The sequence below is a fragment of the Lepisma saccharinum genome, chromosome 13 (assembly GCF_977018435.1).
Source record: "Lepisma saccharinum chromosome 13, izLepSacc3.1, whole genome shotgun sequence".
Taxonomy (NCBI): Eukaryota; Metazoa; Arthropoda; class Insecta; order Zygentoma; family Lepismatidae; genus Lepisma; species Lepisma saccharinum.
Window position 1 is genome coordinate 11,851,490 of NC_139241.1, and position 15,827 is coordinate 11,867,316.

At 37.8% G+C, this 15,827-nt stretch overlaps 1 protein-coding gene across 1 annotated transcript in view; it reads left to right on the forward strand.

Annotated features, from left to right (window-relative positions):
* Positions 1–2,541: 2,541 nt before the first annotated feature.
* LOC145996875 (tRNA (guanine(10)-N(2))-methyltransferase TRMT11) overlaps positions 2,542–15,827 on the forward strand; it is a 42,532-nt gene continuing 29,246 nt past the window's right edge. Inside the window, exons 1-3 of the mRNA XM_083133423.1 lie at positions 2,542–2,870; positions 12,930–12,995; positions 15,064–15,309. Coding sequence (XP_082989549.1) covers positions 2,796–2,870; positions 12,930–12,995; positions 15,064–15,309 — 387 coding nt within the window. The 5' untranslated portion in view covers positions 2,542–2,795. The remainder of the gene's footprint in view (positions 2,871–12,929; positions 12,996–15,063; positions 15,310–15,827) is intronic.

The following is a 15,827-nucleotide window of genomic DNA, read 5'->3' on the forward strand; positions in this document are numbered from 1 at the left end:
CCTATATAATTTATGTCCCGATTTTTTATTTTATAAATCTGGCAACCCTATGTATGCTATATGATCAAGAGTTAATCAGGAGTTAGAAGGATTTGGAGGGTTGCAGCTCCAGCCTTCAATGGGGAAAAATTGCTTTGAAATCAGCCATATATTGAAGAAAAAAGATAACTAACCATCTGGCATGACTTGGGCTATAGGTTACAGACCAACTGAAACTGTGCATAGATGGGAGTGATTGATTGATTGATTTGGTGTTTAAAGTCTACTTTGTGCACAGTAAGGCTAATCGGGACTGAACCTACAGTTTAAAGTGGGATCCGAACCACTATGTGCCTCCACCGAGTATCGAACCCGGGACTCCTTGATTACAAGGCGACGACGTAGATGGGAGTGAGTTCTTGATGTTGTCAGCACCGGACCACCACATAAATCTCGGCCTGGGTATGATCAAAGTAATAAACAATAAACAAATAAAAACATCTTGTTTGCCTTAATCGCAATGATGAGTACGACTGATGATGATGAAGGGACACTCACAAAAACACCCATGCTCAGACCGGGAATAGAACCCGGGACCCCTGGCATCATAACGCACTGCGATAACCACTCCGTGGGTAATTTGATGTGTCTCTTTCTTTACTCTATCACAGTTTCTTTTACATAACTGTCACCTTCAAATAATGCAATGTTTCTAAAATTACAATTTCTAATTTGTTCTAATAATTAATAAGGAGTAATCACAATCACTACCATACCGAGGTGACCAAATTTTAATGTAACAGTTTTGTAGCTTTGGAAAAAATCTATAGAATTACTGAACTGATATTATTAGTTTCTAACACTATTTACAAGTCTCCTCCAACATATAAATTTTCACAATCAGTTATGCAGTTCTTATGATTAACTTGCATGAATTTCAAAGATGATGAAGGAAGGGGTGGGAAGAAGTCTTGACTCGAGGGTATCAGAGACCTATAATGAGGCAGCCAAATTAAATAACAAAATAAATAATCAGGATTTTTTTAAAAGTTCCACATGCCCAAATAGGCTAATTGTCACTAGATCTTAATGTTAAACTGTAGTCCTAACGAGTGTGTATTGGCTTCCACTGGGGATTGAACCCAGGACCCCTTAATTATAAGACAAGAGCGTTATGCGATCGGAGAGAAATAACTTCGTCAACCGTATCATTTTATTATAACATAAGATGCGTCCATTTAAGAGGTGGAATACACTATTATTATGATTGGCCCATGGATGTGTGCAGCATTTTTTCCAGGGAGGGGCAAGCATGGTAATTTGTTCAAGGGGAGGCAAACGAGACATATTGCCCCGATAATAGTGCTGCCCTCAAAAAGAAGACACTTATTAAAATTGAAGCTATCATGTTCCTGTAGCACCCTTTCAATCATTAACATAAATTACTGTGAATGAAATGAAATATATGTGTGCAATGTATAAGTTTATAGGTAAGACCTATTTTCCAGGGGGGCGTGCCCCTTACACCCCCTCCTTCCGGACACCCATGGATTGGCCTTAGATTTAAACTACTTCTTTCACGTACGGACAAAAATATTGAGATTTAGATAATACCACGTCGTTGTTGGCGGAGTTATCTGATTTGATTAAAAAAATGATGCATTGTGGAGTTGAAATTACTACCTCAACTTTCGATGTGCTATGAACTATTGATACTCTATAATTGATTTGACTCATTGTTATATTTCAAGTTGATTTTCTGCTACTTTTGACCAATGGTGACGTTGAGGTTGAATGGTAATTAGATGAGCGTCATGAAGGGAGGAACACAAACACTCAAGGAGACACAAAACACAAACACAATCTTCATTGCGGTTACAGGCGCCAGAGACGCATTTGCCTGCAAGAATACAGTTTTCAGGGTGTACTACTATTCAGGAGGGAGGTTGACATTTGAGTGTGTTCGAAAAGGTCACACTTACAGCCCAAATGATCTGTAAAAAGATATGAATTACTGGATACGATGATTGGGTTTGATAAATTCCTTGTGTCCAAATCGCTTTCTACACAAGGTAAGAGGGTAATCTCGAGTGAGAGAGAGAGGGAGTGGGGGGATACGTGTTAGTCAATCTCACGTTTTACTGCCCACCCTAATTTATCAATATAGAGCTTCTGCCCACCCGGTCGAAAAATTCTGGCGCCGCCCCTGTCTGTCAATTACGTTTTCCCTGATTTATTAACAAATTTCATTTTGTTGATTCCACGGGGTGGAAACACATGAAAACTTTTAATTTGTTCTTACCCATAAAACGATTTAGAGCAAAAAAAAACTGAATACTAGACCTTAGTCTCTCGCATATTCCCCATGCTTTAAACGACTTCAACACAACGTATCCTACTTAGAGTACTTCCTGAAAACCCCACCAGATGGCATATCGGTTAATTTTAATCGCGAATAGCTCCACTCACGATTTTGTGGCAATCGGGCTGTTGTGTTTGTCGAATCGAAATGAAAAGTCGATCGCACAGATTGGTCGATCGAATTTGATTTGATGTGTTTTTGCGATTGTGAACATGTGGATCAGAGATCAATGTGGATTTTGTATATATTGACTAGAAAATGAATGGAAAAGTACAGTGAAGGAAATAGAATATATATCAACATACGGTACAATGGTAATTAATTTGTGCTGACGTTTTAAGTCGACATGTACCGTGCTTAATGGCTGAAAGAAACCAGTGACGAGATTTGAACCGTCTACATCCCAACTCTTATCTCATTGTAGTGAATTTTAACAACTCCGTGTTACAGAAACATGTGCATAAAAATGACTCAATGGAAGAAATATGTTCTTTGGTTTGCGAATGAACTTGTGGATTTTCGCTTGCCGGTGAGTTTCTTGCCGAAGATGATCAACACAATTACAATGTAGTGGCGTGTATTGTAACTTTTACAACTAATTTACATGTTGTATGTGCTGGATGCTTTTCGAAATGGGGCCACATTATGGTTTTTCGTTTTTGAAGATTTCTACATTTTCCCCAGTCCGAATAACGGACGTTCGAACATAGGATATTATGAGATAGTGAAGATATTAAACCCAGCGTACATCAATGGATTTTGATTTGGTACTAGTTTACTATCCTTCGGACAGATTTCTTCATTTCTACAGAAAAAACTACTTACCGTAATAAGTTCCTGTAGTATTGTCTAACATCTGGAAGGTGTTTTGTGTGATGTGGGAATGTTTCATAGCGGAAATTCAACCATTGACGCATAGCCCCACGAACCATTTCCGGTAAGGTTAGGTTAGGTAGGGTCACAATAGGTTACAATAGTTAAAAATTGGTTTCGAAAAAAATATGCATAGTCCTACACACCATTCTCGCATAGCCCCACGAACCATTGACACATAGCCCCACAAGCCATTTGCGGAAACGTACGTTCTTCAGTTACCAAAAACACTTCTTTTTTTAAAAAAATGATAAAAAAAAACGTGAATGCACGTTAAAAAATTATCCGCGAAGCACATAGGTAAGTAGAAATGTCAATAATTGACGAAACTCAGAATTATAGGTGTCCGAAGGATAGTAAACATTTACCGGGTAAGTAAGTTTTTCTTTTTACAGTTTCTGTCACTAACCATTCACGGGAACGAGGTATGCCTACAAGGTTAGGTCAGGCCTGTTAGGTTAGGTTCCATTAGCACTCATTTCACCCCTAAATATGTGTTTCATCGAAAAATGTCCTCGGTACGTTCAATCACGCATATCCGGACAACATCGTTTTTTCTCGATTTTCTCCTCCAGGAAATTTTTCCTCGCCTTGGGATTTACTTTGTTCAATTCCTTATAAAATAACCTTTCCAACGATATATGACACATATTCCTTAGGAAAAGGCCGTAAACTAGACTCTTACCTTATGCTACGCTACTCATTCGTAGTTCCCAATTTACTCACTATGGTTGATTGCCACAGGTCGAAATCTCCAGAAAAGTAGTTACGCTTCCCTCAGGAGACTCAAACCTGCGTACATCGCGTAGCCCGAGCCCAAAGCATGATGTCTTAGACCTCACAGTTATGGTGCAGGACAATATAGAGTATATGGGGGTAAATTGTTCTCCAAAAATAAAGCAGTAAGTAATCACTGAAACTGAAATGTGTGTGTTTGCAGACATAAATAGAAGGCGAACCATGTAAAAAATGGTTGTGTACCTTGATTAGTTCGGAATTAAATAATCAGAACTTGGGCCTAAACCTCGCACACCTCATGTCTCATGACATAGTAGCAGCAGGAATCCAGATGACAGTAAACAAATGGCGGTATGGTAAATTTCTCGTATCGGACAAACGGATTTCTTCAAATTTACAGGAGAAAGTAGTTACTGAATGCAGTTTCTTTATACTTGTGGAAGTTCGGGAAAGGTTTTCTCGCATCGTTCATTGAATTTTGCCGGTAAATCATCTATTTTTCGATATAAATGTGTGACCGATGCACGAAAGCTCTTGCATCAATTCACTTCCAAGTGGATGTAGCCTGTGTGTGATGACGTAATCCCGGTCAGTGTTTCCAAACACGTGTTTTTGTAAGTGAAAAAGGTACATTTCCGCAAATGGTTTGTAGGGCTGTGTGTCAATATTTCATGGGACTATGCGAGAATGGTGTGTGATATTTTTTTTCTAAACCAATTTTTAACGGTAAATGTTTACTATCCTTCGGACACCTATAACTTCTGAGTTTCGTCAATTTTTGACATTTCTACTTACCTATCTGCTTCGTGGATCATTTTTTAACGTGTATTCACGTTTTTTTATCTTTTTTTTTTTTTTTTTTAAAAAAAAGTGTTTTTGTAATTGAAGAACGTTCGTATCCGCAAATGGTTTGTGGGGCTATGTGTCAATGGTTCGTGGGGCTATGCGAGAATGGTGTGTGGGGCTATGCGAGAATGGTGTGTGGGGCTACGCATATTTTTTCGAAACCAATTTTTAACTATTGTGACCCTACCTAACCTAACCTTACCGGAAATGGTTCGTGGAGCTATGTATGAATGGTTCGTGGGGCTATGCGTCAATGGTTGAATTTCCACTATGAAACATTCCCACATCACACAAAACACCTTCCAGATGTTAGACAATATTACAGGAACTTATTACAGTAAGTAGTTTCTTCTGTAGAAATGAAGAAATCTGTCCGAACAATAGTAAACTAGTACCGGTTCGTGGGGCTATGTGTCAATGGTTTGTGGGGCTACGTAGGTATATTTGGATGCAGTGGGTGGAAACTCTGCATGCCGAGTACGGTAGTGATACTGTGACCGCCATTTTGCGTGTTACCGAAGGCAAAAAGAAAGAAAGAAAACTTACTAGATATGTCGCAAATAGAGCGAAATGCCACTATCAGCAATGTTTCTCAATGCACAATACGTATGTACGAATATTCAAATTAAATGAACTAGCAAATTTCAGATGTTTGTCCGATACGAGAAATTTACCATCAGAATAAACAATTGGAACTTAGGTCAGATATTATATCCCTAAATGCTTTCGTTACATTGTGCAGTTAAAACAACATCCCTAATTGCTTCGAACACTCAATCACATAACATCTGGTCTAAGCACAAATCCCCCTTTGAGTCTTTGTGAAAATCTGCCAGTGGCGCATTACAACGTTACGTGTGTGGCATTCCACACACAAAATGTAAGGTTCTAGACATGAAGTAATCACAGTGTACTAATTTCATAGAATTATGAAGTACTTTGTAGTGTCTCCTAAGAAATGAAAAAAAAAAAACGAAAAAAAAACAACAACTTGAATATGATGACATAGCCTGGATGCTTGAAAAGCGTTTACGAAAATGTGTTTTTATATGTAACACTTATAAAATGTAGCAAAATTGTCTGTAAAGCGTATAAGCTAATGGTAATAATTTTTGGTTGTGAAATATGCAATTTATATACATTCACAAACACTCCAGTAAATAATATACAGTGAAGCTTTTAACTGTGCTAGATAATTCCCCAAGCTTCAAATGTACTTCCACAATCATTTCCACTTCCTAATACAGTGGAACCTTGATAACATCTCGAATTCCTTGATATGTCGAATTTTTTTGTAATCCCCCTGAATTGTCCATAACACTCAATACTAATTTTACCTCAACAACTCGAACAAAACCTTGATAAGATGAAGTTTTGTACAGTGCATGGGATGCCGTTCGAGCTGAATAACTCAAAAGTTAAATTCTAATCACCTCTATAACTCTTAAGTTTTAGTCGCACAGACCTCAATAAGTCGAAGTGTAGGGTATACGTATTAACTTAAAATGATGCTACATACGTTATAGGCAGGGCTCGAAAAATGCCGGTCGCCATGGCGACTAAAAATTTCAGCTTGGCGACTGTGATCTTTTGCTGTAATATTGCCGTCTTTAAGTTTTAGTGTACGAAACTTTCAAGATTCTAAGTTCAAATTGCAGTACACCGTAAGTTAGCAAATTAATTTTTTTATGTGAACATTCTATAGAATCAGTAACAATTCCTTACTCTTTGTCCCCCAACCACCCATTTCCAGCTTTCTCACATAATTTAGCGATGTTTTGAATACGGTGATGCTCAACTTATACAGACTGATTGATTTGCTTTATTTTACTTCGCTTTTTGTGCCACTTTTGGCTAATTTGCAAAGATGGTGATGAATGATGATATGATGATATGATGAAATTGATGAATGGACACGTACAAATATCCAAGCCCAGTCCGGGATTCGAAACTGGGGCCCCTGGCATCGTAGCGCAATGTGCTAACCACTCCACCACAGGGGCTGGCTCAGCTTCTTATCGTATCCACAATTAATAGTAGGTGGTTTCCTGGCGCCTAGCTCTGAAGAAAAATTTTCGACCACTGGTTATAGGCATACGTAGTGCTGACGTCCAGAAGGGTCAGTAAACTTTAGACCTCTATAACTCGAAGTCGGCTATTTTGGCCCTCAATAACTCAAACCTTGGTAAGTCGAAATCCTTGATACCTCGATTTTTTTCTTTTTCACTTCAAGTTCGAGTTGTCAAGGTTCCACTGTAGTCCTATAAAACTTAGGAGAATCATGGAATATTCTGATCTGATACCATGGTCTTTGAAATTGTAATCATTTTTTTGTTCTTGGTTTATAATTCAGTGGTAATGGAGATACCAAAATTTGTTGTTAATAACACAGGGCCGCATGGGTTCTGTTGTTTTTATAATTTTGGGTGTTTTACATGCATTTGAACTTGCTGATGCTGAAACTGGCATTAGTTTTCTCACATCACGCAAGAATTTTTTACAATTCACGATTTTTATATGTGGGTTGTGGTATGCGCCTTTCAGTGCAATTGAAGTGATTGTCGCTAGATGTCACTGATACGTTTCAAAATTATTCAACAAGTAATAAAGACGAACAAGCTTTAAATACAGAGAAGTTTTGTTTTATTTAAATTAATTAATATGTTTCTTGCCTAAATGCTGAAAATAATACTATGTAAAACATTGATATATCATTTGAAATTAATTTTATATGTAACTCTCAAAAGTCCTAATTTGCAATGTGTGGCCATGGCATCTCGTGGTTGAATAGCCCAGATATGTTTTTCTACATCTGCGGTGAATTTGTTCCCCGGGTACAGAGACAGGAAATTACAGATTTTGTAAGAAGAGCATATTACGCATACTTTAAAATGAAACTAGGAGATCAAGATAAATCATGGACCCCACACATGTAGATCATGTGTGGAATCTTTACGAAACTGAAGCACGGGAAAGCGGTCATCTATGCCATTTGCAATACCCATGGTGTGGATGGTGCCTCAGGATCACAGCAATGATGGTTACTTATGTTCCTGTGAAATTGTAGGTCGAAATATTAGAAACAAGAAGAGGATAGTGTATCCCAATATTTTCCCTGCAATGAGAGCTGTGTTGCATGGTCCAGACTTGCCTGTACCGACACCTCCATCAAGTCTTGAGTGTGTAAGTGATCCTGGTTCACTAAGTGATTCAGTGGAAGAAAGTGAAATGGAAGATGACATTTATGACCCCCCTCACGGATCTGGAAACCCTATACCATTCACTCAAAGCGAACTCAATGATTTAGTTAGAGACCTAAATTTATCTAAAGAATCAGCTGAGCTTCTCGGTTCCAGACTTAACGAAAAGAACTTGCTGGCTCGTGGAACAACATTTTCCTGGTACAGACACCGAGAAAAAGAGTTTGTGCCTTATTTCTCGAAAGAAGATTCTCTCGTGTTTTATTGTGATGTGTCCGGTTTGCTGACTAAGTTAAATTTTCCTTGTATTTGAACTGATTGGAGGCTATTCATTGACTCGAATAAAAGAAGTTAAAAATTAATTCTGTTACATAATGGAATATGTAATATTGCTCATTCTGTGTCACTAAAAGAAACCTACAGCAATATGCAACTTGTTCTTAATAAAATTAAATATGAAGACCATGGTTGGTTGGTGTGTGGTGATCTTAAAGTGTTGAGCATTTTACTTGGACTACAATGTGGATATACGAAAATGCCATGTTACATCTGTGAGTGGGATAGTAGGGCACGATATTACCACTGGGAAAGAAAAGAATGGCCAATACGGAAAACGTTGAACCCGGGTTCAAATAACATCGTACAACAACATTTAGTCAGTCCTGAGAAAGTTGTACTTCCTCCTCTTCATATCAAATTAGGGCTGATTAAACAATTTGCGAAGGCACTTAACAAGGAAGGACAATGTTTCCAGTTCATATGCAACAAATTTCCATTCCTGTCGTACGGCAAAGTGAAAGAAGGTGTTTTTGTTGGACCAGATATTAGGAAATTAATGAATGATAAAGACTTCGAGGAAACAATGACTGTAGCTGAAAGAGATGCTTGGATAGCATTTAAAAGAGTAGTGTTGAACTTCTTGGGGAACCACAAAAGTCCTGATTACAGAGAAGTTGTTGAGAATATGTTACTTAAATTTCAAGAGCTGGGTTGTAACATGAATCTCAAATTACACTTTCCACAAAATCTTGGTGAATTAAGTGAGGAACAAGGACATGGTCCCATCAGGACATAAGGGATATGGAGAAAGGGGTCAAGGACATTGGAGTGTTAGCATGATGGCTGACTACTGTTGGGCATTGTACAGAGAAACGCCAGAAGAAAATCACAAGAAAGTTAGGAAAGATTACAGAAGGAAGCGTGCTAAACAGAACTGAAAAATATGTATTGTGTAATGATTTTCTTGTGTGTAGCCTATATCATGTGCTGCTATATGTCGTTTTCTATATTATATGGGTCCTTTGTGTCTGTCTATATTCATTTTAAAATAAACATGTTGATGCGTTTAGTGTGATAAGCTACTTATTCTGATTGAAGAAAAGAAAAATTATAATAAAACAGTATGCAATATTGGACAAAGCCCAAATTTTGAAATTTGATTTGTAAGAAAACCTTGCGTGATAGAGAAAAACGAATTTCATATTCGTGATCAGCATGTCACAAATAATAAAGTTCACCTATTAAACAAAAAACAACATTAAATTGAATTTAATTTGCGGCCCTGTGTAATGAACAAATCTGACCTCACTTCTGGATGCTGTATGATTTTACATAACTATGTAGGATGAGGATAAATATGTTGGGTGCCCGTAACCATCTATACTCCATCAAGAAACTGAAATATTTTGCGTGGTTTATGATGTTTATTGTGAGTAAAGTACATCCGTTACCTTAGCATCTTATCTTACAGTAAAGCAGAACAGCCTGAAGGCTTCTTGCAAGTGAACATAGCACCCAACATGATGTTCCACAACAGCAACTATAATTAGGTTTGGAGTTGATAGCAATTTTCAACGTGGTCCTTTGCTATTTTAGTTTTTAATAAAAAGCAGCGAGATTACTATGAGATGGCAGGTTTTTACTTACGCGGGCCATACTGTGGGATCAAATATATTCATTATTTGTGTTTTCCATGTGCTGGAACCAATTTTATAATACGTAAACATCGAAATCTTTCGATTAAAAACTATTCAACATAATTCTCGAGGGGTACAGTGGGTTAAACGGCCCTAAGTGTTATGAGACAAGAATTTGGTATAAAATAATCTTTGAAGCCTTGAGCATGTAATTCTGGATTTTGTGAACTGTAGAGATTCTTAATTTTAAAGATATTTCCTCTCAAGCTGATGGTTATGGTAGTTACCTTAATTGTTTGAAGCCTTTTCACATTAAAAATGTTCTGTGCATGTATAGAAATACTAAACCTATCCCACTGAAAACTAAAATAAATGTAAAGATCACTATGTTTAACCTTAATTATTCACATGAAGCATCTTTAAAGTTGAGCCTCAAATTTTCCCACAAATGAGAGTGTAGCAGATACTCTATTTCACTGGCTTCTGTTTTGGAGTGATTAGCATATCATGCTATGATTCAGGGAATGGATGTGTGTTTTCACTTTATCTGTATTGTCAGTTTCATTCGTACTTCAGTTGCCTTCATAGCACATAAGGGGCCTCCCCAATGGCACAGTGGTAGCATTTTCACGTTGTAATCAAGGGGTCCCAGTTTTGTTACCCTGTCGAGGTACGTAGTGGTTCGGATCCCACTTTAAACTGTAGGTCCAGTTCCACGTAGCCTTACTGTGTATAAAGTGGACTTAAAACACCAACTCAATCAATCATAGCACATTATGTTGAGTGATCGACTGATCCATTAATTTCATCATCATCGCCGAAGTTAAAGTAGGGAGATAGAGAAGAAACATTAAGTGGCAATATAATAAAATGAAAACACTTGAAAATGTGATATGTACGAGGGACGTTCCGAAAGTAAATTTCGTCATTTTTTTCACAGGGAAGCTTTATTACAAACAGAAGAATACAATGTCATAACAAAATACAATCTGTTGGCTATTTTTCCACATAGTTGCCACCGACATTGATACAACTGTCATACCGTGAAATCAATTTCAAGAAACCCTCCTGATAAAAATCGGTGCCCTTGGATTTTAAGGAAGTTCTTCACAGCCTGTTGCACCTCTTCGTTGCTTCCGAAGTGACGTCCCGATAGTGCTGACTTCAACACAGGAAAAAGGTGGAAGTCTGATAAGCAAGATCAAGGCTGTAGGCTGGGTGATTCATTCTCTCCCTTCCCAGACGACGAATGTGTTCTGCAGTGACCCTTGCTGTGTGGGGTCTACCAACAATCCTGGTCTCTTGCGTCGAATGGTGGACTTCAGTTTGCTTAGCGTGTGGCAATAGCATGCTGCACTTCTATTTGTGACCACATTTCCAGCACACGTCTTTCTGCCATATTGGTTTGCACTTGAGTGAGGTCGGGCACGTCGGTCTGCTGCTTATCTCTGTTCTTCGGCACTCTGCGCATGCACGATCGCTCCTCTGCTCTCACTCCTTCCATCGTGAAATCAGGAAAGATTGTCTTTTGTTTAGGAAATGTGTTTTCTCACTTTGTAATACAGATTCCGTGTGAAAAAAAAATGACAAAACTTGCTTTCGGAATGTCCCTCGTAACAAGTATAACAGGAACACTCACTACACATGAAAAAAAATTGTGGCCGTGAGCTGCATCTTCAGGTGTTAGTGTGGCCTATAGTGCTCCCAGGTCAAGAAGGAAGTTGTAGAGAGTGCCAAAAAAGCATGGTTCTTTCGCCAGGCTTGTCGAAAACTGTGAGTGGTGGTAGAGGCAAGGGGAGGTGAGGATGGGAGACATTACTGGCTGGTCTTGTTCAGGCCAGGGTAAGCAGTTGCACTCATGGCTGATATGTAGACCCTTTCCCATCTTTTATGGACTGAGGTCTTGGTGGAGTGGATGATTGCTACTTGGAGGGCCTTACAGTTGTTTTAGTGCCTCCCTGATGGCATTGTGGCAACATTGTTGCCTTGTAATCAAGGGGTTCCAGGTTCATTTCCTGGAGGTACATTTGATTGATTGCTTAGTTTGGTTTATTATATAATTAATTCACTTTTCTGTCACTTTTGGCTAATCGTGAACATGAGGTTGAGTGATAATACGATGAAATTGATGAATGGATTGTCGTAAAGTTTTATAGTTGGAATTAAATTTTGTATTTTATAGCAGTATTTTGGGCTTAAAACCTTATTTCTTCATAATCTGTTGATTTTGTTGGAAACTCTTTGATAAAGTGCACCCCTTCCTCCCCCCTCCCTTTGTTCTTTTTTCTTACATTGTTTTGAAAAGTATAAGTGTTCTTTTCTGTCATTTTAATTTTACATATTCATCTCTCAAGGGTGCAATATGTTTTTCACAGCTAAACTCGTTTAATGTTGCAATTTCTTCCTCAAAGCCTACTTTGTCTTTATAAACGACGTAAGGTCTATGTACAAAGTTCTAGCAGATATTGAGTTTTTGTTGTGTGCGATGGTAGGACAACTTGTGTATAAAAGCAGAGCCTTCCATAGGTTTACAGTAGACCTTGGTGGACATCTTATTCCCCTTATTGTAAATTACTGTAAACTGGATATGTGGTGGTCTGCTCGGTAGTTCATTAACTGCCGTGTGGTAGACTGGTTTGATTTTTGGGGCGAGTGATCTAAAGTTGGAATTCTTTCAGTTATATCCTTGCATTATAAAATTGCATTTTGGGGTTAAACCAACCTCAAATGAATGGCTACTGGGGAGCAACTCTGGTTCATACATGGACAAGATTGAGAATGTGCCTTGTGTGTGCCTCGTGGTGAGGTTCACAATGAACTTGACCTTACCTTATTGTACATTAGGAGATGTAAAAAAGGTAGTTGATACCATTATTTTCTTTTTCAGTTGTTACCTAACATACAATTATTGAAATAAAGTGCAACTATTACTAATTTTTAGTGTCATAAGCAGGTTGTTTTTTTTTTAAAGTTAGTGTTAAGAATTATACAAGATATTTTTTTTTCTCTCTACAGGAACTGCGTTCAATTTTATCAATGTATAACATTCCCATCAGGTGGATAGACCAACCTTCAGACCTTGTAAGTGGCCATTTTGCTCTGTGGTATTTATCATTATATTTGTAGTTGTTTTGTGTATTCACGATGAATTGTTTATACTTGGTTTAATATACAGGGTGTCTCATAAGTAATAGCGCAAACTGACACAGTTGAAAGTACACGATAATAGAAGAAAAAAAGTCTCAGTAAACATGGGTCTGCAAACGAGGCGTTTTCGAAATAATCGCGAATGTGTGATTACAATCCGCCACTGACTTCATTGTTTGTAAACGTCATCCTAGTTTGTAAAATGCTAATAATGTGTGCGAATGTGTGGGTACAAGCCGTCATTGATTGCATTTTGTAAACACAGAGTGCTTTACTCTGTGTACAAAACAGAACATTTCCGAGAGGTGGTGTTGCAATCAAACAGAACATTTCCGAGAGGTGACGTATGAATACAATCAGTACACAGTCTAATCGTACTGTGGGAGTCACGTCAGTTGTGCTGGACTGCGTAATGAAAATGGAACCTTACAGCAACGAAGAGTATGCGGATATTCATTTTGGGTATGGTTTGGCTAACGGCAATGCACGGGAGGCTGCACGCTTGTACCAAGAAAAATACTCTGCTCGAAGGCACCCCGAGAGTCGCACATTTAGTAGGGTACATCAACGCCTCAAAGAACATGAGAGCTTCGAACATTGTAGGAGAACAGGTAGACCTGCACGCATTACGCCTTAAGTTGAGGATATCGTGTGGGAAGCAATAGAACACTCCAGAAACTTCGACGAGGAGAGTTGCCGCACAAGTGCCAGTAAGCCGCAGTAGTGTATGGAGAATTTTACATCGCAATTCACTCTACCCTTGCCACCTCCCAACGAGTTCAGTGTCTCAGTGATACAGATTGTGTTCCTAGAGTGACGTTTTACCAGAACACCTCCTTTAACAGGTACGAGTGAACAGTAATTGTAAGATCGAACATACTAAAGTAATGCTGTATTCCTTGTTAAAGTACATAAGTAGAATGTTCAATAAAAGCAATGAGATCTCCTGATTTTTTCATACTGTATTATTGGTACTTTACCAACTAGGACGATTTTTACAAACACTGAAGTAAGTGATGGCTTGTATCCACACATTCGCACACATAATTACCATTTTACCAACTAGGACAACGTTTACAAACAATGAAGTCAGTGGCAGCTTGTAATCACACATTCGTGATTATCTTGGTTTGCAGACCCATATTTACTGAGACTTTTGCTTCTATTATCGTGTACTTTCACCTGTGTCAGTTTGTGATATTACTTTTGAGACACCCTGTATATACTAGTGTTTACTTGTAAGTGCATAAAACACAGATTCTGTCTAGATACTAATATTTAATATTTAAAAAAATAGTCTCAATTTCTCTCAAGATTTTTCAGGTCTGAGTTGAATGATTACAATGTTAATATTGGGCAAGGACTCTGACAACAATGCTGAGGTATGATGAAGTTCATCTGATACTATAATTCAACCTTCAGCATAAAATAAACCAGTCACACTTAAGAAACTCAGAGAATTCTGAAGTTCACAAGAAAACTCTCATAGAAATAGAGTCCATATGTTGAAAAAAATGAGCAAGTGCCATGTTGCCAAATGTATGATTTCTAGACTTAACTTTTTTGTGAGTGTGTTCAACTAAAAAGTTGTTAATGCATTGTAGGTACATATATATTTAAAAAAATACTTTCTCGTCTTTCCTTTCAAATCATACCTTTCGAAGTTTCTTGCAAATCCTCTACACTACTTTCAATGTTTATTTCTGTAGGAACCAAATGCTAATATGAAAATTTTATGTAAAGTGTATTCGGATAAAACATTCCTATTGATTGAATTCCATTTTAGTGTTTTGAAATTTCTTATTACTTTTTTTTTAATTATTAAAATTCAATTTTTCAAGGAGTTGTGTTCTTATATTAGGCACTATAATATTCATAAACTTTACATTTTTTGGATGCCTTCAACTAGCCAGCTTAATATTAAAAATACCAACCATTATGTTGATGTGTTCCTAATAAGAAATCACTGTGTATGTTAAAAGCGGTTTTCCCTCTTTTCTAGCCTTTCTACATTGTGGAGCTCCCTTCAGAAGATGCAGCAAAAAAGATAGCCTCAAGATCTGTTGCATTACGATCTGTCCATGAGCTTTGGTCCAGAGGGAAAACTGTTGGCGAACTTCACAGCAACCTCAGGGCATTTCCACCAGATCAAATGAAGCCGTATTTTCTGCCAAACCTCTCATTCCGTGTGTGGGTGGAGACTTTTTGCAAAACGCTTAGCACAGCAGAAAAATTGGAGAAAATAGAAGTGAGTTGCCGTATGAATGTCTGGTTTGAACAGGGAGTCGTCTATATTCTGTGAACTAAGTGGTGGGAAATTAAATGTATTTGTTAGGACGTGGGCTATGGAGAATTTAGGAGAGGAATTAAGAAAAACCCGATGTTCATGACGAGAAATCTTTACCTTTTCCCCACACTGTGAATATCTCGAATTCTACTTTCTGCAGAGAAGTCATCATACTCCCAGATTATATTACATAGTACATATTTCCCCCAGATACAGGGTGTTTCAAATATCATGCAACCCAAACTTTGAAAATTTATTTTATGAAATCTGTGATTTATTTACACCAGGTTTTCTGCATTGTAAAACCTCATCCTTTGAGATATTTTTCAATGCTTTACATTATCATACAAAATAAATATGTAAAATAGTATTAAAACTTTTCAAACTTACGTGAGTGAGTATATGTTAATCTGGACGACGCTACAGCCCCTTGAATAACGTAGTGTGGAAAACGACCCAAGAAACTGGTTCCCCGAGAC